General features: G+C 42.4%; 2 protein-coding genes across 2 annotated transcripts; both read right to left on the reverse strand.

Annotated features, from left to right (window-relative positions):
- Positions 1-769: 769 nt before the first annotated feature.
- On the reverse strand, positions 770-8739 carry gdpd3a (glycerophosphodiester phosphodiesterase domain containing 3a). The gene is made up of 10 exons (XM_041956971.1): positions 8301-8739; positions 7608-7650; positions 6329-6464; positions 5683-5728; positions 5443-5561; positions 4703-4792; positions 4409-4542; positions 4103-4162; positions 3750-3801; positions 770-1691 (listed from the first exon to the last, which is right to left on the reverse strand). The coding sequence occupies exons 1-10, from the start codon at positions 8437-8439 to the stop codon at positions 1563-1565; spliced, it is 948 nt and encodes a 315-aa protein (XP_041812905.1). The 5' UTR covers positions 8440-8739; the 3' UTR covers positions 770-1562.
- A 4552-nt stretch (positions 8740-13291) lies between these two features.
- mapk3 (mitogen-activated protein kinase 3) lies at positions 13292-26058 on the reverse strand. The gene is made up of 9 exons (XM_041958018.1): positions 25631-26058; positions 23929-24111; positions 21033-21222; positions 19875-19991; positions 19666-19780; positions 19128-19259; positions 18766-18875; positions 17960-18088; positions 13292-15980 (listed from the first exon to the last, which is right to left on the reverse strand). The coding sequence occupies exons 1-8, from the start codon at positions 25837-25839 to the stop codon at positions 17969-17971; spliced, it is 1176 nt and encodes a 391-aa protein (XP_041813952.1). The 5' UTR covers positions 25840-26058; the 3' UTR covers positions 13292-15980; positions 17960-17968.
- Positions 26059-26318: the final 260 nt, after the last annotated feature.

The raw sequence follows: 26318 nt of genomic DNA on the forward strand, positions 1-26318 counted from the left end.
CGTGGTGCAGCTGGTTAAATATTTACTCCAACTACAAACATTACACCACCCAACCAACACTTTTTCACAGACTGACAACTGAAATAAAACTAAACTACCAGCAAAGAGAAATGCTGCTACAATCTAACTTCTTTTGAAACAAAGACCCCACTCTGCCAGCCAGCTACTGTCCCATTTCACTCATCAACACACACATAAAAATCATAAGTAAGGCTCTAGCTCACAGACTAGAAAAGGTGATTGCTCCCATAATTCACCCACATCCAACCAGTATATTGAAAGTACACAGTCGTCCAGTAGCACATGTAAACTGTTCAGTTTAATACATTACTTATCTCCCTTTATATAGAAAAAGCTTTTGATGAAAGATGATTTGGCTATAGAGAATTACTAAAAGATCAACACCTGGCAGCATCACATCACACACAACCCCCATGCCAAACAATAAAACAGAATGTGACCACCTGCTAGTCCTTTCTGACACTCAATTGAAAACAGTACAAAGAAAATATATTTAATTTCTTACCTCATCAGCTTCATTGGTTTTTGTAAATATCTGCTTATTCTGAATTTGATGCAGCAACACGTTTCACCCAAGTTGGGACAGGAGCAACAAAAGACTGGGAAAGTTGTAGAACGCTCCAAAAACACCTGTTTGGAACATTCCACAGGTAAACAGGTTGATTGGTAACAGGTGATAGTATCATGATTGGGTATAAAAAGAGCATCCTGGAAAGGCTCAGTCGCTCACAAACGAGGCTTACCACTTTGTGAACACATGACTGGATAAAGGATGTTACTACATGGGCTCAGGAAGATTTTGTAAATCTGTTTTTGGTTAACAGTTTTTTTTGCAGATGACTGCATTCTGTTTTTATTTACATTTTACAAAGCAACTTTTTGGGGATTGAGGTTATACACAGGGATTCACGTTTCCCTCAGGCTGTCAATTTGAGCTGCTCAAATAAAAAAGTATCAGTATCAGTACCAGTATCAGTTATCAGCAGAATAGCTGTTGAAATGACAATGCCCCCTAAATTCACTGATCTGTTCTCAGTGATTCCAGTTCAGCCTCACCTGGTTTAAATCATTAAACTCAGTCATCACCAAATATTAATGGAAAAAGAATCAAATCAACAAAAAGCAAAAAAAACAAGGAGACTTTGATGCCCCGCACTTCCCCCATTATTTCTTGGCAAACCAACCCCAATACATTCTCAAGTGGATCCATGAAAACAAGTCAGACAACACATGTCACCAATATTCTTGTTTTCTGTCTTCATATCCTTGCTTCTTCTTCCTTTTTAAATATTTATTTATTCATTTGTTGTCCTCTGTCCTCATCCTCTTCCTCACCCCTGCACATTCCTCTGGTCACACTTATGCACACATGAATACTTGACACACGCAACACACTTTCACACATGCACAGAAACACATACTAATATGAAATGTCATAGAAATTGATTGCAGATTATTCTTCTCTTTTTTTTTGCACACAATCCTCGTTCGCCACTTCCATGTCTGACTTATTAACTGTCGCCATGCGTGGATGTGTCTGATCAATCCTGACTTCGGTGTCTGCTGAGGTAGCTTGACAGAAGGGTCGGATAGTCAGTCATCACCCCTGTGGCCCCCACTTCAAATGCAGCCTTTATCTCTTCATCCGTATTGCACACAAACAAGTGCACCTGCAATTAGAGATGTATTAGTCAGCTGCAATTGTCTGTTCAGGTCCCCTTTAACACGTCAAAACACATGCATTGTTTTATGACTGTGAGTGGTGCTTACCATTCCTTTTATGCATCACTGCCCCTCCCAAATCCCAAATAAATCTCTCTGGATTTCTGGTATTGGAATTTTATACACATCTCAAGATACTATTGACCTCAAACCTGCTATAAGAAACGTCGCTATGAGGAATAACAACCTGTGCACTTCCTGGAAAATAAACATACAAACCTTGAAATATTTTCTTATTTGGTGGAATAACAATGCTTTTTGGTCATTTCTGTGTTACTTCTTTCATCAAATGTGCAAGCTCAGTGGCAAAGGGAAGTGTTACCATTCACCGTTAAAAGGTCAGTGTTAGTTGCTGAATTTGAAATTCAGTGAATGAAAAAAGGCTTGGCTCTGTAAATGGGAAACAATCAAAGTGGCTTGGGTCGAGTCACACAACAATTTTCCAGCCAATCGGCAACAGGTGGTGTTCGTGCTCGTGCACAGGACTAGGGGAAGGGGAGGGGAGATGGGGGTAGAAAGCGGTACATCTGGCGTGCTGATATGAAATTGTATTGTGAAGAAACTCTCCAGAATGACTCACCCCACCTTTAAGGAAGTAAACAAAACGAGTGAAAGAATCAGATGGCGTCCTGTTCCCCTGTTATCCTTCCTGCCATTTTGAGCTACAGTACGTGACCTGACCATCAATGGAAGTCAAACTCTGTTGTCCTAAATTTGGAGGGTTGCATTTGTCTCAAACATAACAGCCAAACTAGATCAGACATCAGCATAGAGTAAAACCTTGAAGCGCTGAGGAGCACTCGTTCAGACTAAAGTATGTTGCAACAATATATGTTGTTAATGCCATGGCAGCAGCATAATGATATTGCATTACTAAATTTTACAGTATATTGTACTTATACTAACACATACAGTGGATGTATGCACTTACTTCACACATTGTCCATATATCCTTACTTATTACACATATACAACCCAGATAGTAAAAAAAGTTGGGACAGGATTTACAAAAATCAATGAAACTGATGATGTCAGACATTAAATATTTTGTCTTTGTAATGTTTTCAATTGCGAATATGTCCAAAAGGATTCACAAATTCTCACATTCTGTTATTTATGTTTTACACAGTATCCCAACTGTTTTGGAACCATGTACCATGACACAGATGTTTGTCTCACAATACATTACATACTGCTGAATTGTGCGAAACACATGGTGAAAGTAAAGCTATTTTGAGCTACCCTGTGATTCCTACTCTTAATACTTACATAAATCCACGTTTCCCAGAGGCAGAGGAAATCTCATCCCTCTGTTTTTATGCAGATAATAAGAGGAAGAGCTTTTCTTAGTCACTACCTCAGAATTACTCACAAGCGTTCAAATGCGGTGACGCCCTCAGCAGCTGACAAGGCTACTGCATATGACTCCCATTGTGAAACTATTCAGTGACCACTCATGGTCTGACGATGGGGGTGATCTCATCCCAGCAGAGGCTGCTCTCATCGGGACAGAGGTGATGCATTCAAGCCACTCATAGAGGCTGTGTCAGTGTTACTGTTTGTCTCAGCTGAGATACTGGAGTGTAATGTGCATTAAACCATGAAGTGTTTCGGTAAAATGAAGTCCCACAGTTGATGATGCAGGGACAAGCAGTGACAAGAAAAAAAAACCTTGTCCTTGTTGTTCCTGTACTGTTTGTGACTGTTACACTAACGCCCATGCTTTGGACTATTATGTCTGCACGTTGCACATATTCTTTATACTGTGAACATTCGCACGTTCTTTGGTTAATATTCTGCACATTCCATCCTCTTTGTTGTAAACACCGCACAGCTCTTTTCACTTTAAAAAACATATATTTACATACATTTAAATTTCTGTTTCAGATTAACTCTTGACTTTTGCACTACTTAATTTTTATTTTCTGTTATGTTTACTGCTATACACAAACAAGGACATTTCCTTGTATGACAAAATTTACCTGATTCTGCTAATGTTTTCATACCTGCATTCCACGGGCCGCGAGGTGTTTAAAAAGACTCTTCCTCATTGTTACTCTGGAATGACAACAGGATTTAGTACATAAATAATTCAGTTTTTTAGACAAACAGTAGTAAAAAGAAATAATCCAGAATTTGATCTTGCTGTGATATAAACTGCGTCATTGTACTCCAAAATGTTGCAACACTGCAGAAAAGCACCACTCTATGTATTGTGGATGTAATGTTCTCACAAATGCTCTCAGTTTTTTTCGCTGACATGTTGGGCCTTAACTCTCTTACAACCGTTTTAGATTTCTACATACAGCGAGTCAGTTGTAAGAAAGGCACTAGTGGTCCTCTTGGAAACTTCACTCACTTTTCTATCAGATAGACGACCAGCCTGTTCCTCAGGATGCGGTTCTCAGGGATGAACGTCCTTCAACACACAAAGACAGAAAGAACAGACACATCTGCACTGTGACACATTTATCTTCCACCAGATTAGAGGAGAAAATCTAAGAATATATGTAAGATCTGTTAGACGCACACAGCATATTGAAATGAAGACAGCTATGAAATAGGCTGGACAGAGATGAAGAACATCTTCTTTCCAGTATAATGACACACGCTTGACACACACATGGACTCAAACATGCACAGGCACACACGCCTGCAGCCACACCTGTTGATGATTTGTGGCAGGTAGAACTGCAGCAGACTCTCTCCCAGCGGCACAAAGGGCAGCAGGCCGCTGTAGAAGAGAAGCAGAAGCAGCACTCCTCGTCTCACAGTGAAGCTGTACGGCATGGAGCCGTTCTACGAGGAAGCAGAGAGACAGACAGACAGTTTTTATGACACAGTTCACACTTTAATTTCACCCGCATCGATCAAGCAGCCACTATAATGTCATACTGGCTGTGAACTGATAGTAAAATGCTGCACAAGTAACTTTGTCTCCCCCAGGTGGATTATGTACCGTTGTGCGGCATTCCTTCATGATGCTGGAGTTCACTGAGGCCCAGACAGTGATGTCCTCCCTATTGTAGTGTTTCACCAAATCTGACACCTACACACAAACAAGGGAGGGTCACTGATTAAATGATGAAACATGAAGGTGAATCCAAACCGGAAAGGACACTTAATCCGAAACCAGACAGACACACGCAAGTGCTATAAAGTGCATACCAGCAGAGACAAACAGGGGCTGTAATTTAAATCTCATCTTCAGGGATAATCTTGATTTTTAACCAGATAGTTGCTAAAGCAAAGCCTCAAAAAAACAAACAAAAAACAAACCTGAGACCCAGACTATTGAGAAACTGCCCATAGTGTGATTGGTTAGTATTTCATCCAGACATTTAAAGCCAGAGAAAGCCGAGGAATTATAATGTTTGTTGCCCAGTTGAGTAGGCCATGTAACTTTTATGTGATAATTATGAGTAACCTTGTTTTATTGCTTAGTGAGTTCTTATCTGCTTGTTTTTGGCAGTGCCTCATATCATCTCTCTAAAATGTCGGCACATATTGTGTCACAGTTTAATGGTGAGTGGAGCTTTTAGAGTGAGCACAGCATGGGGATCCAATATATCCACCAGACTGAAAACTACAGACAAATATGAACATTATTTCATATTCTGGAGCTTCTTTCATACCACTGGAAGAGTATTGAAGCTGCTCTGGTGCGAGCGGTCAGTTGTTTTTCTAGGTGTGCTTTACCTTTTCTATCAGCTGGTGGTTGTTCTCTTTGATTTCAATGCTGACAGGCATCTTAGGGAACTTCCTGAACACGTCCTCCAGCAGAGCGAACTTCCTGTCTACACCGCTGCTGTAGCGACCTGGAGGAGAGGCAGGGGTGAAAACTGCACACACACTCACACACACTCCTACTGACATACCTCTGCATGAACTGTCTTCCTGTTAATGATTGAGAATTAGAGAATGAGAGGAGGAACTCACCTGTATAAAATGTGACCTCCAGTCGCTCCTTATACAGAGGCAAATCCTAAAGAAAGCAGATGTATGGAGGCATGTATCATTTAGAAATCATATCATCAAGATTACTGTAAAAAAAAACTGCACATCCTTCTTGGGGTATTCTTGGTACGATTGTCACCTTAACTCAGAAACCATATCATCTTAGCTGCCGATTACTGTGAATGTCAATGGCAGAAACGTGTCTCTCCTCAGCACACACAACCTTCTGTGCTTATTGTTATTGCTGGGTTAATGGTTAATTTGGGCCCAGGTTTTATCCAGTGCAATACAAGCAAATTCACAAGTTCTGCTGAGTGAGATGTGGCTACAAGGCCTCTTGGGTAAATTTAAAATGAACATTTGGCTTTGCAGCTCTTTTGCACATTGCAATTAAACTGGAGCAGATGACTAACCTGATATATAGGCAGATATTTATTTGACATGAAAATGTAATTGATGGTTATACATATTTAATCCCAAAATGAAAATCCTTAAACCCCTTCCATACCAGCATGGTGGGCTAAAACAATACCCCCCCCCCTCAGTAAACCACCGCTTGGACACTCTGTTTGGCCCGAAGGCTGCAGCTACTGTCTCAGCAGGACCTTGTGACCTTTGTCCTAGCCACCTGTAGCTTGAGTGAGGAAATGGTGATGTCGTGGCCGGTCTCCCTCAGCAGATTCTCATCATGTGACACCACCACGTGTCCGTCGTGCGTCAAGTGACAGTCCAGCTCCAGCATCTGTGTGCCCTGCTCCACCGCACTGGAGACAGATGGAGGTGCAGAGATAAAAAGTGATGTAAGACAACATGAAATAATCTCTTTAAGTACAAGAAACCAAAATGTATTGTGCTAAAAGGATGTAAGACTTATAATGCATCAAACAACAAAGGATTTATTCTCTCCTGAAGTCCACATTTTGTTCAGCACATCACTGAATACATTTTAGACAGCCCGATATTCAGCATCTTTGATAGCTTGAATATTAGGATTCACATTTTAGCAGTGTTTTTGCAGATTTGTTAACTTGTCATCTGATCTGAGGACTGTGTGGGTGCATCAAATGTGTGGCTTTCTTAACCTTCACAGACTAAAGTAGCTTAGATTTCCAAATATGCTGTTGTGCAGCCCAAAATCTTGCATGGACAGTTTCTCACGCAGCATCCAAAGCACACCGATGCTAAATGTAAGTTCAGAGTAAGTTCAGTGGTGCTCGATTGGTCACAGACTCTCTGAGGACATCAGAGGAAAGCCGGCATCCTGCTCGCTGTTTTAAACAAGGCTTGCAAATGAATCATTACTCTATCTCACTGTCAGTCAAACATATCAATATCCACATTAAGGGTGGCTCTTCCTAATGGTGGAGGAGGCTGTAAAGAGCTCACTGAAGAACTGACTGCATTATTTATTTTAGTGTTTTTTTTATTTATCATGCTTACTCCCATTTAGCAGTTGACCCTTGAGCCTTGAGGTTGGTGACATGGTTTGATTTGAGGCAAATCGGAGTAAATCTGTGCCGTTTATCAACTTTCATCAATTTTATTTCTTAGCTCTGAGGCTGCTGTAAGGCTGTAGTTCATGTCAGTGTTGTCACAGATGTCACTGATTTGCTGGATTATTGTTCTGTGATGAGTTTATGTCATAATTTCTCTATCATATTCTGATAAAATGCATTTTGTCACATTTTTTCTTGGTGAACCTAAATTCCACATGTTTATATAATCCATCATAAATCCTAAATGCAACAATTCACGTCAAAATTTTCAGCATTTTGAAATATTTCTGGATATTTTATAAGAGAAAATGTGCAAAATAGCCACGTTTGAAGCTGAGAGACTCTGACAGGTTGATGAATCCAAGCAGTAATCTGTTTTTCTCACAGGTCTCTCTTGAGTTTGATACTCACTTCGTGAATGCCGCCATCGTGCTCTCTATCCTCTCTCCACATCCTGGTAACAAACAGAGGGTTGATGATGGCAGCAGAGAAGCACCAGGGAAGCCAAGTATGCAGAAAAATAGCACAGAGGGCAACATCTGGGCTGGCTAACAACTGTCTGAGAATATTGCATCGCTGTCTCTACTGCTGGTGAGGAGGAAACCGTGAATAATAACACCACAGATCAAACAACACACTGGAAGCTCCTCAGTGTAGTCATACCATACCAAAGGATTTTTCCAGATGTTTTAGTAGCCAGAGACTCACACCATGAGGTTAGCAATCACACATCTGGATTCCCTTCTCAACATGCTTCTTGTGCTATTTGTTGACTTTTCACATCTTCATTTGAGCTACTTGCTGCAGGTTGACAGCAATATTGGTAAAAAAAAAAATGAAAATGAAATGAGATTCTGTTGGAGAGAATTATTACACCTTCACCTTCCAAATTAAACATTTGTGTAGATTCTTTCCCCAACATTGTGCAACCAGTGGATAAAATGAGCCTTTAAAATGGGGGGAAAGTGAAACAAAAATACAAACATCCCTCCACCTCCCTGGCTACTTCACAGTCAGTAAGACTTCTGCACACCCTGAGCTGCTTGGACTGATAAGGCATCACGGTACCCCTCCCGCCACACGGACCACCAGTTGCATCCTTACCTCCTCTGTGTGAGATGTGTATGCTGTGAAAGGCTGTGCGTTTCCTCCGGTGCAGGATGAGTGGGTTCTTCAGCAGGTACAGCGAGGTGAGAGTGTATCCACCCAGAGCCGGGAGGATGAAGTACAGAAAACTGCTCATCGTTTCCAACAAGTGCGACCGTGAGCTTCTGAGTCTGTGCAAGGTCCCACCACAAAAACAGTGATCAAACTAAAGTAACTGTGTCCTTGTTCAGGAACAGATAATTAAGCTCTTAATAAAGACCTAGAACTGTGCTTTCAGGTAAACAAATCCAAAAGCTTGACTGAAGACTGTCTCTCTATGTCTTCCTGGGAAGATAAGAACAAACTGGACTGACTGGTAAGACCAAAGAAAGTCTCCGTCTAGCTCACTGTCAGTGAACGCACCTGAAACCTTCAGAGCTGTAAAAATCAGTTAATCAAGCACCAGCTCTTAACCCACAGCTCACCTCACTGCTCTCTCTCTCTCTCTCTCTCTCTCTGGCCTCTCCCCTGCCTGTAGCAATACTATTTCACTCTGTTTTAACTGCTTTTGTTCAGCTGGAATAGTGGTGGCTTTGTGTACGTGTGTCATACCTGGACACTGCATGCTTGCCAGCACCTTTCTAGGATTTCTTTTATTCTGCCTCATTGTTTGGAGGGTAAGGTTGGCCTTCAGTATTCAATGATGCAGATCGTATGTGACACATACGTGATTAAATCATATGATCATACGATAACTCACAGATGGTGCAAAATGAGGAAAATAAGCGGTTGTTGTCCTTTCCAGATTTAACTTGGCATAGTTTGTAGCAGGTAGCTGGCCTGGAGGAAGACAAAGGATTCTTGCCTTGCCTGTGTGTGTTTGTCAAAGGGGATGTGGTGTGTGGATATATGACTTTGACCCACAAGGCCATAAACTCACATGTCTAGAAGCATGCATGCTCGCCATATATACAGTACAAAGTCAGCAGAGTGCATTACTGTATTGTTCAGCTTCAACAGCAAAGCAGGAATGTGACAAACAATTGGCGTGACAGGCCGAGCCGCCTCTGAAATGTTACAACAAGCCTGGTTTTCACCAGGATGGAATCTATTCACTGCAGTGTGACGTGACTTTCCAGCATTTTCTCGCTTTTGCAGTTGTCTCCTTTTGACATATGGAGCACAAGCACATCCCGGTCATTCTGTCAGAGGAATCATGTTCCTTGTGTGCCCACGTTTCTGTTTTCCTGCTGTCAGACCTGTGTTCATTCCAGTCATGGCCAAAGACTGTGGGAATATCAGGGATGGAGGGGGGGAGCCATGCTCAGACATGTCATGAAAGAAGATGGGTGAGCTGCACAGCAGGAAAAGCAAGTTCATTGTACACATTCCTGTGACTCTCATGCTTTAAGTTCACTTCTGGGGCCAGTTTCATAAACATATTTCAGACTGGTCTGTAGTGTTAGGCTAATGTCAGTTTTGCTTTCAGATTATTCTAATGCAGGTGAGACAGTTCGAAGGACTTATTTTAAGGCTAAAAAGTTAGCCAGCCTATCCCCAGGCTGGCTCAGAACTAAGAGCCACGTTTCCATGGTAACAATCGATGACTCAGGTTGACCAGCGTTTCCACGGTAACAAACAGCGGCACCTGCTGAACAGTTCCTGCGAGGACGGCGTCAGTCGTTTTCATTTGGAAGGTCTCCTGAGCGGCGAGTTACTGCGAGTCCTGACAGATGAAGAATCCACAGCTTCTACAGCTCTGCACTGCACACACGTCTTAACCCACTGTGCAGTGTACTGCGCCACTCGCATCCCAGTAAAATGTCTCAATCACTAAGAACGATGCTGGAGTGAACAGGGCAGGTTTAGAAGCTGTTGACGTTTGAGGGGCTTCAGATTCTTGGCAATAATAAACTTTACATTATTAACTTTGACATGATTAATTCAGTGTAATAAATGAATGGCAAATACTCTAATATGAGATAATATCAATAAGTAGCTGCCACAGCCATGGATTGCTTATGAGACAACAGGGCCCTGGACACACACATGTTAAAGGCCATGCACACCCTCCTACACTTGAGCAAGACACCCAGATTTGTCTGTAGTTGTTATTTTTGTGGTCGTTTTGCATCACTTTGTGACCCGGGGCCTGTTGCACAAAAGTAGGATTCAGACATCCAGGATAAGTTATTGAGCCTGGCCCAACCAATCCAAAACAACAGAGTTCAGGCTTAATTGGTTGCACAAACGCCAAGCCAGGATAAGTAGACATGGATTTATCAAGCCAGGTGAAACAAACAAACAACTGCCATAAAACAATGAGAGAAAGCGTGGCAAAGTGTTGCAGATCGCCTGAATGCGTAAGTATTGCACAAACACACACTCACTACCTGACCTAACCCCTCAGGTGCCCATGAGGGAGATTTTGTGAACAGGAAATCCTTTCACAGCATTAATGTTCAGGTGAACATGACTTTATGACATTAATGAACACTGTAAATTGTTTGTGATGTGCATTGATTGGTTTAATCGTTTACATCTAATAATTATAGATGGTCTGCAATGCTGACTACCTGATCAGCAAAGCCAGGCCACGTTGCCTGATGGCTCAGTCCATGATTCCTGAATCTTTCGGTCCTCTGCAGTCTATCGGCACCTGTCACAAAGTGAGCCATATGACCTCGATTAACAGCCACTTTTTAACATCAAGGTTGTGTGAAGAATGTCCCTCTATTGATGACATTTTGCATTCACAGGTGAATTCTCTGGTGTGCTGCTGGGGGACAGAGGGTCTGCCTGTGAGCCTTTTTGCCTCACACCTTACGCAGACCCTCAGGGAGCACAGCAGGCATATAACAATGCCCATGCCAGGACAAGGGCTCGGATCGAGATGACCTTTGGCCTCCTGAAGGCACGCTTCCAATGTCTGCACCATCTGAGGGTCAGTCCAGACAGAGCATGCGATATTACTGCGGCTTGTACTGTCATCCATAATGTGGCCTGTCTGAGGAAGGAGAGGGCCCCCAAAGTGCCATCAGACTTGGACTGGGACAATCCAGCCATCTTCCCAGATGACGACAGTGGTCGGCTGATCAGAGACCAATATGTTTTAAATTATTTAGTTAAAGTGCATTCTGTACATTTAAGTTGAATATGGCCTGCAATAGCAGATAGCTATAGTCTGGAGCAGGCTAGCTCCACAGAATAAATCTCCATGGTAACTTATGTCAAAACATATCCCACTTCCCCCATCCCGCTTTTGTGCAACCAGATCAAGGATAAGTTGACCCAGGATAACCAACATATCCCGGCTTAATCCTTTATCCTGGTTTTGTGCAACAGGCTCCAGTTTGCATCATTGTGGGGTCATTTTTGTGTCTGTAGCTGTCTTGCATCATGTTGTGTTAGTTATGCATGTATTTGTGGTTGTTCTGCGGTTTTCCGGTCCTTGAAGATGTTTAACTTTTCAACGTGGAAAAATACCGTTGCTTCATAAAATGGTTCTGATTATACCAAGCCAAGTGCCCATCCCCTTCTTACTCTGGTGGGAGGAGGTGTGGGGGGTGTTGTCCAGTCAGCCATGTTTCTTAGTGATGAAATTACCAGAATTCATAACAAATTAGTGCCGCTTTAGGAGTATTTTGTCGAGAACTAGACAGCTTTATGCATCTATCTGAAGTCTGACTATTAGTAGTTAGAATTAGTAGGAGTTCAATGATTTTACACAAGAGGAGCTGAAAAACAAAAGACCACAGAGAGGGAAAAAGAATCAACAAAGTGTTGCAACAGTATCAGGAAATTTTATTTAATCATATGTATATAATTCTGTTTCTTTGTTAATCGTTTAATTCATAATACCCATGAATATACAGACTATAACCCTCAATAACTCATATCTCTTTCACAATCTACTTATATCTTCTTTTAAAATAATTCCTTATAAGATCTTGGAGGGGAAATCAAAGAAAAAAAAAGAAGAAAGGTTTCAGAAAGATTGAAAACACTGCCAATAATAATCACGCCCATAAGAGAAATAAGGAGAAAAAAAATACAAATAAAAACATCCTAATAATTAAAAAAATGATACAACTTTAACTCCCTTTTATGTAAAAAAAAAAAAAGAAAAAAGAAAAGAAAGAAAAAACAACAACTCACCAATATAACAACAATAGCAATAATAAGAACAGCCATTTAAAAACAACAATATCTGGAAACAGGCCTCGTGACAGACAGGCCTTTAGACTCGATACTCTGAATGTATATGGTGTGTTTAAGTGCAACTTTTCACAAACACACTTACACTCCTCAGAAAGAGAGAGGAAGTGTGTGCGTGAGCATGTCAGGAGGATTGCAAAATGTGGTCCTCTTGGTTCGTTCCCATGGTTACCCAGTGAGATGTTTGGTCTGGTGGCAGGTTGAAGAAGAAAAGAAAAAAAAGCAAGCACAGCCTGGACAAAGAAAATATCTGTGCGGCTGTTTTGGTGTTGGTCAAAAACAAAAAAAAAAGTCTCACAGATGTAAAAGCACAGGTAACTGCAGGGAGAGGGTCCAAGCTGCGAGGAAACAATACACACTTCCAAAACACACACACATACAGGACAAAAGGAGTCTTGGCTTTATGTTACTGAGGAGCAGATACACAAACACTTGTACAAAGACAAATTACTGCAGACGATCCATGAGTCCAAACACACACAGCAGGTGAAACTTAAAGCCGAACAAGGAGGATGCAGGACAGGGAGTGAACCAAAACAACGACCTTGAAGGGGAGCGAGTGTGGCTGGAGAGACAAAAGTGCAGGCGTGCTGATTGGGTTATGATTGCAGTCAGTTTCCTGCTTGTGTGACCGTCCATGATCTATGATCCAGGCGTTTTTCTGAGGAGGGGAGGAGGACAAGTGGCAGCAAAGTCAGTCCCACAGAGGAGAAGCAGACACAGGGGGGGAGAGGAAGAGGAAGGGGGGGGGGGCAGCCCTTTAAGTAAAGCGTGGTGAGAGTCAGGGGGGGTTGAACAAAAGGATGAATATCACCCCATGCACCAAAGAGCCTCACACCGATCCCAGAGTGCTGGCTATGGCTTCTGAGAAAACAGCCTATGACGCGGCTCGAGCCCGAGACGTAAAAACAAACCAATGACTCTGCCGACGAGAAGGTGAGGCCGGCGAGCGCTCCAGATCTGGAGTCTGTTAGCCTGCCCTGACACAGAGGGGATCCAATGCACGTGTCGGTCCATTCTGGGGGCTCCTCTACTGGTCCCAGTGCAACAGGCAAAAAATTAGTGCAGGCTGAGCTGGTGACTGAGCTGGACCTGCAGGTGGTGCTCCAACAAGCAGCTATTAGTACAGTCACATCCAGAGCAACGACAGAGGAGGGGGCAGACACTCACAGCTGACAGGAACAATGCACACAGGTAATAACACACATGCACGCAATCAAAGAAACACGAGAAGCTCTTGAGAAATGAGGAATGCGTGCCAGTGCAGCACTAAATCACCCACACTGAAGAATAAACACCTGGTATGTTAACAGGTAGCCAGGCGGAGGAGAGAGGGAACAGGAGCGCACAAAATGGGATATATGCTGTACAACTATGAAGGCTGATGGTTGCTTGGCTGCGCACTGAGCAGGAATAACTGTGCAGCACTCTGACATTCCTGAGTTTGACCATTTTGCTATTGATCGTGCCGCATTCAAGTCACATCGGAGTTATCATGATTACGAGTTTCCGACTTTAACACAGCCTATATGTCCACGTCCAAATAATGGTTACGAATTCTCTGAAAGCTCTGAAATATCTGACTTGGCACTAACTAATACAGAGGTGCCTGAAAGCAAAACAAATACGGACAGCTCACATCAGCCAAAGAACGCTTGCAAGTCTATCATCCACATCTATATGACACGAGCACAGCATTTTCAGAAACACATGCAGTTTTCTCAGTAGTTGTGAAAGAGGAGCTGTTCTTGTAAAAGTTTGCAACTTTCAGTGAGCCAGAACGATCATAATCCCAAAATGCTCTGCTGTAAAGTGCAAGTCCCTCTTCTGGATGCTGCATTCATGCATGGTCTCTTAAATTTCCTACAGAAATTTTAGATTCGGGCCTTCGCTGATGGTTAGACCGCAGCCTGCGTACACGTTTGACTGCATCCAGTCATTCGGGGTCAAACGGCAACAGGTTGGAACGTGGGACAATGATAGCGCGACCAGGCCCCGTTTTCCAGAACACTCTATGTGCTCCTTAAACATGGCTCTGGAAATTTAGGATTCAAGATGATAGAGAGTCTCAGTGATGTTGTAAGGCAAGCAGTTCACCAGGCAGCTGCTATGCGTTTGTAACAGAAAGGTAATCTAATACAGGAATGTGATACTGACACTGGATCAGCTATTTGATGTTGGTTGTATTTGAAAGAAAAAGGGATATTTTAGGGCTAGTGTGGACAACACAGTAATGTTACACTAGCGTATTCTGGCAGTATCTTCCACGATAAAAGTCAGATTACGTCAGGTAGTTCCTGATCGTTACATTTCTGATGTTTCAGGTCTCTGACTCTCATTTGTGCTGCTAATTTGAAGCACAGCGTGAAGCACTGTGAATGTTCTGGAAAATGGGGCTTAGGTGTTGCTGCTGTAATACCCGAATGGGCACGCAAACTAAACTATATTTTATGCTGTTCGAAACTGTCGCTTTGTTCCCGTTGTGTAGCTCCTCCTAAATATAACCAACTTTTCATAAAAGAAGAGAGTGTTCAGCTTTGTCCGCCCTTGGTACGAGTTACGGGTAAAGAAATGTGTTTAAGGTACAATTCAGAACTATGACAGGTATCCCTTAGTTGCTCCCCAGCAAAGTTTCTCGCATCTCTCTGCCACTTTGGTTAATTTCAGGAATGCATGCATTCATATGAACATCATACACAGTTTGTTTTCAGGGGAGAAAAAAAAAAAGAAGAGCGACAACGAAGAAATCTAAAACCTGCCAACATGCCACTAAAACATTGAATGTTTGTCTCGAAATCAAGTTATCAAAAAATTACTAGCAAATATAAACCCCAAAACATACAAATACGACTTTGAACTGATCTGAAAACACTCGAACAACGGTGTACAAACAAAAACTGCAACAAGCACACTTAAAAAGAAAACAAAAGCTTTTATATTTTTGTATGTACATACACACACCCGATTAGCATCCCCCGTTCTTTTAGCCCTCAATTTTTCCCGGTTGGAATTTACATGGCGCAAGACAAGAGAGTTATGGTGTTGGTTAATACAGTAGTATGTGTTTATATGAGAGGGAGCGACAGAGAGAGGAGAGACAGGAGAGCTCAGACAGACAGATCAGCGACAGGTGCAGGAGAGGAGAAAGAAAGGGTTCGATCGGGACGGGACAGGACACGAGTTACTGTAGATGGGACAGGATGAGGCAGGGCGTTACACAGGTGAGAGGAGGGAGAGTCCAACATGGACAAAACTGAAACAGCATGAGTATGCCAGACCCTACCACCCCACCCAACCACAGAAATCAAAGTTAGGCTTAGCTCTCTTGCAGTAGAAATGGAAAGATAAGCAGTTAAATGTTCATATTTCTTGTTTTCTCTTTTTGTTGGTTGCTTGAAGATGCATTTTTCTTTTGTTTTAGCATGTCGTTTTGGGGTCTTCTTGTTCCAAGCCTCTGTGTGGCTTTGTCACTCTTTAGGGCTAAAAAAAAAAAAAAAAGAAAAGAAAAGACAAAGAAATGGACTTAGGGCCATTACCTCCTGTAGGAGAGGATCTGACTCACTCACTGTTTGCTAAGATATAGCAGACATGAGTGACCAGAAATGTCCATTACAGTCACATATTGCATTGAAGAACTGTAGAAAACTACAGCCAGAGAAATTTCTACCAAGAAGTATCTTTGCTAAATAAAACCCAAACAACAGACAGTTCAGGTAATAACTTTCACATTTGTTTTAAGCTCCAAGTAAATAACTAAGGTGGTGAGTGAGATGGTCAGTGTTTAAAGACAGGAAAGCTGGGCTTTTTAATGAAATAGACACCTGTATGGATCTAAAGCCACATTTCCACCGAGCAGTCCGGTTCACTTCAGTTCATTACACAGCAGAATGGTTGTTTTGGCGTTGTAAAAGTTGTGCATGGTACCAACAGAACCACACCATTGGATGCTGTTCAGTATGTGAGGTGGAGCTACAAACACTGCAGTCTGTTGATTGATCAGAGACAACAGGATCGACTCTTCTGTTTCTTTCCAGCAGGCTTTTGTCTCGCTGCCTGCAGCCTTTTCTCAAACTAAGCTCGTCTCCTTGCTGTAATAAACGGCAATATACTGAGAGGAAAGAATATGAAACATTGGATGCCCTCCATTGTGCTCTTGTTGTTCTAAGAGAAGCGTAGCTCAGTACACAATGTGAATCCGAGCAGAGCAGAGGAAAAGGTGAGCAGGAGGTCGTCAATCTGGCAGTAAATTTAGTGTCAGTTAGTAAATGCTGCAGCTTCTCGACATCAAATAGATTCTCGTCACTTAAGAATACCGTGTGCGGTGGATCACGGGTTTAGGCACATGTAGGTATGGGTTAGGGATGGATCTGGGTACTATACCAACGGTGGAAAAGTGGCTTAACTGTGTAGAACCAGTCTCAAAGGTTTTGTTGTTTTTCCTGCACCTCAGCACTGTCATGAATATGGTCATGATTTTCAAAATTAAACGTTATCCCAGTTGACAGGAATAACACATTCAAGTTCAAGACCATTTTCAGAGTCCAAATTTCAGACAAATTCCCTCGCTGGATATAAAACAGTAGCCTGGAACATTATGCATGCTGATAGCAGCAGGACATTCACACTGCTTACTGGACATTGTCACTCTGGAGTTGACCATTTGTCTTCTTAATAAAAGGCCTTCACCCACTGTGTCTCGTAGGCTGTCCTTGTTGAGCTCAGGAGATGACATGCACACAGCTTGACCCGTGTCAAACCAGACCAGACTCATTCTAAATTAAGTTCTTGATGAACCTGCATCAAACCATTTAGTTTGAATAATGAGACTAGTGTAATTGCCCTTTTTTAATAACCCATTAAGCCCGTAATATGTGGCAGCTTTTGTCTGATTACAACACTGACCAACCACCAGTTTCTTTCGATTTCTGCTCACCACAGGAGCCATGTACGTCTTTTAATAGGTTCAAACACTGGAAGCTGCAGTGTTTCAATGAATGCATGAATGCCATTTGCTCCACTGACATCTAGTGGTCTCAAGCAACCACAAATTCTATTCACAGCTCTTGTAGTTCAAAGAAAAAAAACAGGGTGACATGGGGTGAAACAGCTTTAAATGCTGCTTTCTGACACAAATTGATACTTAAAGTGGTTCATTTTGACTGACGTAGTTTGTTAAAGTTACTTTCTCTTTAATTGCGCATATTGCTGATTTGCGCTAATCTCACCCTCCAAATGCTTGATAATGGCAAAAAAAAGAGCCAGGCATCGGAAGAAAAGACATAATTTAGCCTCTTATCATTCAGATAAACCTGCTGACACTTTAACCAAGAAAACGTGCTTGGTCTGTAGCTGAATGTGTGTGTGGTGGAAAAATACTGAATACTAAAAATGAAAACTGAAACTTAACTTTGCTATGACTACGCGCGTTTGGGTGTGAGGCAGCTGGTCTTTTCGTGTACCTGCGTGTCTCAGGAGCCCTGGTAGGTTTCCTGGAAACGAGCCGTTTCCTCGAAGATCAGTTCCTTCAGCTTCTCCTTGGGAAGGTCATCCAGTTCCATGGAGAAAGTGAAGGGCTCCTCTGCTACTGGCTACACACAAACAGATTGTACAAACCTTCAACTAAAAGCTAACATTCAGCTTTAAACAAAAAAAAAAGTCTTGGTGGTAAAATTGAGAAGTGCTTTGTGTTACACAGCTGCAACTTGCTGCAAAGTTATTAAACTTATAAGAGACAGCAGAAACTGCTGTACAGCCTTGTGAAAGCTGTGTACAGTACAGTACAGTACAGTAGTAGGACTCCTTCTCTGCTGACGTAAGATGTGACGTGATTAGCGATCACATTCTTTAACATCTCTCAAGCCGAAGCATGAAGCAAAACTTAATGCTAATTGCATTCCGAACACAGCTAAGAGGATTCCCGGCACAAAGCAGAAAGGCTCACGGTTAAATCCTGGCTCTCGGCTGAAAACAATGACAGACATGTTTGAATGAATGAGCCCTTCTGCCTCCAACATTTGTGCAAATCTCAAAACTTGGCTGACTTGAGGCCTGCTGTTGTCATTATTCAGTTTTTCTCTGCGGAGTAGTTTTAATATTGATGAATTGAGCTTGTAAAAGCCTCCATTCTTACTACTTACTTCTTTAGCTTTTAGACAACCTGCTTTACTGAACACATTCCTCAATGCCAATATTTCACAGCTTTTCACCTCTTACAACTTGGCATTTTCTAAGTTAAGCTGGAGTTGGTGGCTCCATCTGTGCCTACCTCGTCTGTGGGATCGTAGTACTGCTCCAGGTAAGGATGAGCCAGGGCCTCTTCAACACTGATGCGCTTGATGGGGTTAAAGGTCAACATGCGGCCCAGCAAGTCCAGAGCTGCGTTAGATTCATCAAAAGCTTGAGTTAGTTCAGTCACCAGGTTGTGCAGTAATATGAACAATGTCGAAATATTTGTTGAGGGGATATTAAAACAGCCAAATATTTCATTCTTTTCATAGGTATTTACATATTTTTTCTTCACTGCATTGCTGGATATTTTAAAGTTAAGCTTATTTTATTTGATATGGACGTAACAGTAGCATTGGGAGTACACACACGATTTTGCCTGGATGAGAATGAGTTCCATACCTTTTGAGTCAGCCTTGCAGTAGAGCTTTTCCCAGGGGACCTTGGGTTTGTCAGGCAGGGCCTGCAGGTAGTTCCTGGCCTTCATGTTGATAATGCAGTTCAGATCTTCTTGAGACGGAGAGCCAAGGACACCTGCACACACAGGAGAGTTAGGGACATCTTTCAGTATGGCTGATGGCCGGCCATGTGGTCAGCTGATGGTCAGATGGAGCTGTTTGTGTGGTGAAAATCCTCCATAAATGGCATCAAAGCAGGTCCGATGCTCGCCCCATTTCCAGCTCAATCACTTCTTATTACTTTGTTTGAGACAGAACCTATCCACATGCAGTTTTCATAAGTTGAGTGATCTGAACACTGTTATGGTAATATGTACAAGCTGTTTAAATTTAAAAGATCACTCTGCAAACAAAGACAAGAAAAATACAAGAAAATCAGAGTTGATGATTGTCTTGCAAATAAAAATGACTGATGAATGTAACAGGTGCTTCAGACAATGTCACAGTGTTAACATTTAGTGGAAATGAGAATACTGTCTTACCCAGTATGTGGTTGAGCTGGTCCAAGTAGTGTTTCCCGGGAAAGATAGGCCTGTTGGACAACATCTCAGCCAGGATGCAGCCCACCGACCAGATGTCAATGGACTTAGAGTAGCCCTGAGACACGAACACACATGTAGTACGCACAGTCAACAAACTAAGAAGCTATCCAGTCCGATGCAGAGTGCAAATCAGCTCCTCATACACCTACCTTTGAGTTGAGCATGATTTCTGGAGCCCTGTACCAACGCGTGGCCACGTACTCGGTCAAGAAACCCGTGTGGTCGTGCTCGGGGTCGGCTATCCGTGCCAGGCCAAAGTCACAGATCTGAGGATGAACCAAAGGGTCAGAGGTCAGAAACGTCAGTCTGCCAGCTTATATTTAAAGGTCAAACCCCACACCCACTGGCTGAACTTTTAGACGGAAAAACTGACAAGACCTGCGTACGGTTCACTTTACTTCTCCTGCCTCCTGTTTGTCCTGTTGGTTTTCTTCATTTTTTATTACATCTTAAAATGGGTTTTCAGTTCTTGTGGCCCTTTCATTGCTGTCCGTCATGAATCTGTGATGCCTAAAGCCCTTTCTCTCAACCCGTATGCTATGCACTTAAATGATGTTCAGTTAGCCTGTTTAGATCCTCAATAATAAACTCTGTCGTATTTCAGCAGTATTTTTACTTCTGGCCCCTTCGAGTTTGGCTAGATATCTGCCGACATAAGAAAAATAAACACTTGAGAACAAAGTGAAACCATTTCCATATGAGCCACACATAGACCAACAGGACACAAGAGGAGGCCACCAGGCTCCTCTATGCTATGCTGTCGTGAAACTCTCTTGAGGGCTTAAAGTGTTGATCATTTAAAGAGAAATAACTGTGGCGGAGCCGTGGCCAATTCATCACCTGTATCCTACATTCCTGAGATCCTTTTCAGTCTTGTTGAGAGCTGGTGTAACTTGCTACTAGTACCGATGTTTAAATCGACATCATGGTTCTTGTGTGAAATGTTTTTTTTGCTAACTGAAAATACGCATTTGACTTCACAAATACAATTTTTTATACAAAAAAAAAAAAGAACCAGCTACCATGTATTAACTTTGAAATACAGGTAATGTTCAATACTGACATTTGCAACATTTAAATGTAGGATTTCCACATAGACTATACTGTCTATACTGTGCAAAGTGTTCAGATGTAATTGTGCTGTAGCTGCTTGAGCAAAATCAACCATCCGCCTAAAATAACAAACCAAACACCAAAACTGTTCTTTTTCTGCTGCGGGGTTAACAGCTGCTGACAAAATAGATACAGTAGCCTTGTTGTTAACAGTGATGGTGTGTGTGTGTGTGTGTGTGTGTGTGTGTGTGGACCTTGAGGTCACAGGTGGTGTTGATGAGCAGGTTGGAGGGCTTGAGGTCACGGTGCAACACGTTGGCTGAGTGAATGTACTTGAGGCCTCGCAGGATCTGGTAGAGGAAATAGCAGACGTGGTCGTTGCTCAGCTTCTGGCTCTTCAGCAGCTTGTACAGATCCGTCTCCATCAGAGTCTGCACGATGTAGCTGGAAGGATCCATGAGTCAGGGAGGACAACGACAGGACTCAAAGTATCCACTGACAACAGGAGAAACATAAGGACCGCTCTGAGAGCAATTTCAATGTTGTCCTAAATTATTATTTATTATTATTATTATAATTGATTCAAGCCTTCAGCTTCTGGGTACGATAATTTTTTTTCATCATGTTTTCTGCACTTACATCTTGTGTAGAAATAAAAGTGTATGATGCATGTCACTGAGATGACATCAGCGTAACCCACTACACGCGTGTTGCATTGAGGGACCCCTCAGAAGGATGAGCTAGCCTACTCTTTTATCTTAATTTCTTCTATCACAAAAAAAGTAACTGCTGACTGGGGAATTTTTTCAGATTTGTGATTTCTTTTTTGTATTTATGATTTTCCACTTGGGGCCCGGTACAGCACAGAGTGAATGTGGTTTTAAATTACCTCAACAACTACTGAATGGATTTCCATAATATTTGACAAACATGACATTTATGTCCACTTCAGGATGATCTGTTATAACTTTAGAAATCCTCATTTTTCCTCCTATCATTTTGAAAATTAAATTAAAAATTGAAGCCAGCTGCACTCTCTGTTTAGTGATAATTTAAAAATGTTAGCAAGCTAACACTGTAAACTAAGATGGTGAACATCAGCAGTAGTATTTAGCTCAATGCACCATTGTGCTTAAAGTGCAGCTTCACAGAGCTGCAGGCATAACTGTACAACTGTGAAGTCCCAAACCTCATCAACACAAGTACAGTATGTAAAGGTAAATGACGACACCAGGCCTAGCAGACACAAGCACCTGACCCCAGTGAACATAAACATGTCTTAAATAACAAACTAAGGGAACAAACATCCGTCTTCAAGAGGACGATTTAGAGCTAGTCGGGCATTTCTAGGACCACAGTGTTTACATGTTCAATTGCATTCCTGTCTGACTGAAGAGGTGGTAAAAGCATCCTTAACTGATCCCTTACACGGACATGTATAAGGGTACTGTGCACTTTGAGATTTGTGTTCAAATGTAAAGTGCGTTATAAATAAAATCTATTATTATTATAATTATTATTACATGTTCAGCTAGAGCTTCAACGAACTGGTCAGCCATGATTGTTTTGAACAGCAGTGAACCCAAACGGAATGGGTTGGCTTTGTCCCGTTGCGCCCCCTAGCTGCAATGTTCAGACTGCGACTTGTGCATGTGTTGCATTAGACATAATTTTCATAACATGAACAAACACGGAACAGAATACGAAGAAGTAACAGTTCTGACGTTATATCAAACACGTCTATGTACTGTGTTGCAGAGGTATCTACTGAAGTTACCATGCTACCCAGCTGGCCCCGGGCCCATCCTGTTTCATAATACCACTTCTTACACATTGCACCTCTAAGATTTTTCAGGTGACTCACTCCAGAAAGCAATAACTCATGAAATTGATCTTGCGTGGCTCAAAGCGTTTGCATGTTTGTGCAGTTGCTTCGGTCACGTTTGTGCCCTCGGTCTTGTTGATATAGGAGATGATGTGAAGTGTTCCTACTAGCTGAGCTTCACACAGAATAAAACCACTAACTGGTGTTGGTGCCGTCCATTTGGTTACATCTGCCCTCATCCGGATTCATCACAAGTCAGCAACAACACAATACAACATAGCGGAGCAACTAAAGAGATCGAACAAGAATATGTGACACACAAAAAAAAAAAATACAAGGACAGCACACATTTCCTTTCCATCTTTCAGTGGACAAAGCAGCTTTTCACAGAGAAAGCAGCAACTCACTGACCGGCAGTGCCCACATTCCACCGCTAGCTGCTCTGCAGGCTGTCTGAGAGGTCTGACCTGAAATATGTGGGTACTGTAAATTATCAGAGCTGAGTTGTTGAACATAAACTAGCCAAAATAGATTAAACAGGTGTTAGATAAGCAGTTTCACTGACATTTGTGCCTACACATCAGAGTGCTTATCTAGTACATATCTAAATTACTTTAAATGTCTGTTTCAAAACTATCAAACAACAAAAATCTACAAAGTACAATCTGTAGATTTAGATTAATTATCAGCAACACCCAGCTCCCCAAAACAACTGAATTATCTAGATTACATATTTGACCTTTTAGTTTAGCTTGTCCGGCCATAAACTTCAAGAGCAACACAACTGTCTCACAAGTTTTTCCTTCTTACAATTAACTGTCCCCCTGAACTCTTGGTCAAACCGATCTTGAAGCTCTGTGGGAAGAGTCACAGAGCGACGACTTGTTATTTGTTCGGTTTAACCTCACCACATGTGGACACATGTTTAATCAATTTTTACGCTAGGCGTAGCCAAAGGAGAATTCTCAAAGCCACAAAGACTCGCTGAAAGTCTCACACAAAGGTCAGCGCAGTTTTTTTTACGGGTTACTGAATGTCACATGACCAGATGTTTAGTTTAATGCCTTTTAAGTGCTACACTTATGAAAAGATAAGCGCTAAAAAGGTAAATGTGTTTCTTTTTAGTGTTTTTAAAGAATTTGAGAGGATTTGCAAGGAAACTTGACTTTAGATCAAAAGTAGGATGCTGCATGCACTATGGTATTGCAGCAACTGCGCTGTGTTTTAATGTCGTATTGAAATTCTTTAAACCGTCACAAGCTAAGGATAGAACATGTTTTGTTTTTTTTAAGGTCAGTTTAATCTAATAAAGCATTAAAGGATACACATCCCTCATGTTGTCAATTTGCCGTGCCCTAAGAATATCATTGATGCCGATGATATTCTCATGGTGGAAACGCAGCAGGATCTTGATTTCTCTCAGTGTGCGCTGGCAGTACGTCTGGTGCTCAAATGGGCTGATTTTCTTGATGGCAACGCGCTGGCTTGTCATATTGTCCAGAGCAGAGCTGCATAGGGTGGATGTGGAAAGAAGCACAAAACAGGTCTCATATTACACACTGCACAATTCACACACAGCGACGGTATCAGAAGCTGGGCTAATGCTAAGCTCCAAAAAGGGCGTTGCAGGCTGCCAAGATGCACATGTGACACTTCTTTTTGCAGTGGTATGTCGTGAAGTACTGTAGGTGTAGGCCTGAGTGTAGGTGCAGTGTAAGTGTGGTGTAGGTGTCGAGTAGATGGAGACCAGGCAGTACTGAGAGCAGCTGTACATGGTGTGTTTCTGGAGCCCTTACGTTTACTGTTAATACCTTTGTTGGGTTTGGGGCCTAAATTACAAAAAACAAAATCATCAAATCCATAAGTGATTACCCAACGCCCTTTGCTGGGAAAAAATAGTCTAAGACAGATTTTTACACACACACCCTCAACGGGAACAACAGTTACATCACATCTTTCCTATGAGTGAAAGTGGGTATTTTCTTATTGCACAACACGCGGCATAAAGTGGGCATGTTCACACACCTGTGAACCTTCTTCTTTGGCTGAAATACAGGACATGAACAAACAGGACTGGATGGTATCACCGTTTAAAAAAAAAAAAAAATCACATTTGTCGCTAAATATCTGTACACCCGAATGAAAATGAACAGTTTTGAAGCTGATGTAAATCATATGACTGAACCCCCAACTTGCTTTCTTTCACTGTGCCAACCAGTGGGTGTTGACAATGTTTACAAACACCAAATGCTGCAACAGTGGGATCACATGACCGTGATGACACAAACAAATTAGCACTGTGCTGTCACACTCCTGTTTGAAAGTGACAGTGTTTCTGCTGAAATGGATGTGTGGGTCCAGCTCTCATGCTACCATTCACGTTGCACCGACACGCAATGCTGTCACATCTGATCGTGTTCACAGCTCTGCCTCGATAGCAATGACTAGGCATCGATGTCAAGTGCAACAGGGTTGCTTAACACGTCCACACAAAGCTTTAGATCACATACAGAGATAACACGAGGAGAGGCCTTGGGACAGCTGACAAATCCCACTCGCATCCTCTGCAGTAGCTCTGCTGCAGGCTGAATGTTTAGCAATCAGAAATCAACTAGAGATGAATGTGATTGAGGGACTGATGCCCCGTGTAGAAAACGGCTACAGCGATAGCAAACTCAAACTTGCGGTCAAATGCAGTCTGCAAAAGATCTATTATCGAAGAGCAACTACGTCCTGCGCAATCACTCCCAATCTTGTTTCCTGTAAAGCTCATAGCCACGCCTGTAGCTAGTCAGCTAACCTGCTAACCACAACATCGGTTGCATTGAGTTTAAAAAAAAATGTCTGAATGTTGGGTAGCTGTTTTAAATACATACATCGTGACAGCACTTGCATTTACTGGGCAGCGCTTGTTGAATACAACAGCTAACGTTATCTGGCTTACAGTATTTGCAAACAGCTTATGTTAGCTAGCACTTTTGATTTAGATACTTCGATGGCCCAGCAGAGACGGCAGGCACAACTCACCAAACCATTCCATAAGCCCCTTCCCCGATGTAAGACAGGTTCGTGTAGCGGGGGCCCACGTCAAACATCTGGCCCTTCACGGACTCGCATCCCGGCTTGGACCCCGCTGCGGGCGCTCCATCATGCGCAACCGTGCCAGCCGCCCCGGCAGCAGCAGCGCTGTTGGAGCCCGCGGCCCCGACCGCTGCAGTGCTGTTTGAATCCGCCATTCTTCCTCTCCAAACCGCTCCTGCTCTGTCAGTGTGTTTCACCGAGGGACCGCCGCCGCTATCAGCACGGTTTAACGTTTTTCTGAGGATTGAACGGAGTATTTAATTGACGGAGAAACGCGACTCGATCGGGGCCCTTTCTACTACTGAGGAGTAAATGGATTTCGTGCGCGAGCACGGATTTGGTCTCAGCACAGAGCGTAAATGCGCGTGCCAAACTACGGTAATACAGGTGCGTTAGATATGTGTTCTAGGGTGACTTGTTTGGGCGGAGTCACGCCAGTTGTCTGAAGGCACCGCCAAGTCAGCTGCATTGTGAGCACGAAACAAACGCAATCTGCAAAATAAACATGCAGTAGCCGCGAGTGGGCGTGCCGAAATATGTTGCATGCTGTTTGTTGTGACAAGAAAAACAGACTTGATGATCAAATTGTCGTTTTATCGATTTTTTCATGTTATAGGATTGTGGCCACAGGAGA

The sequence above is a fragment of the Chelmon rostratus genome, chromosome 17 (genome assembly GCF_017976325.1).
Source record: "Chelmon rostratus isolate fCheRos1 chromosome 17, fCheRos1.pri, whole genome shotgun sequence".
Lineage (NCBI taxonomy): Eukaryota > Metazoa > Chordata > Actinopteri > Chaetodontiformes > Chaetodontidae > Chelmon > Chelmon rostratus.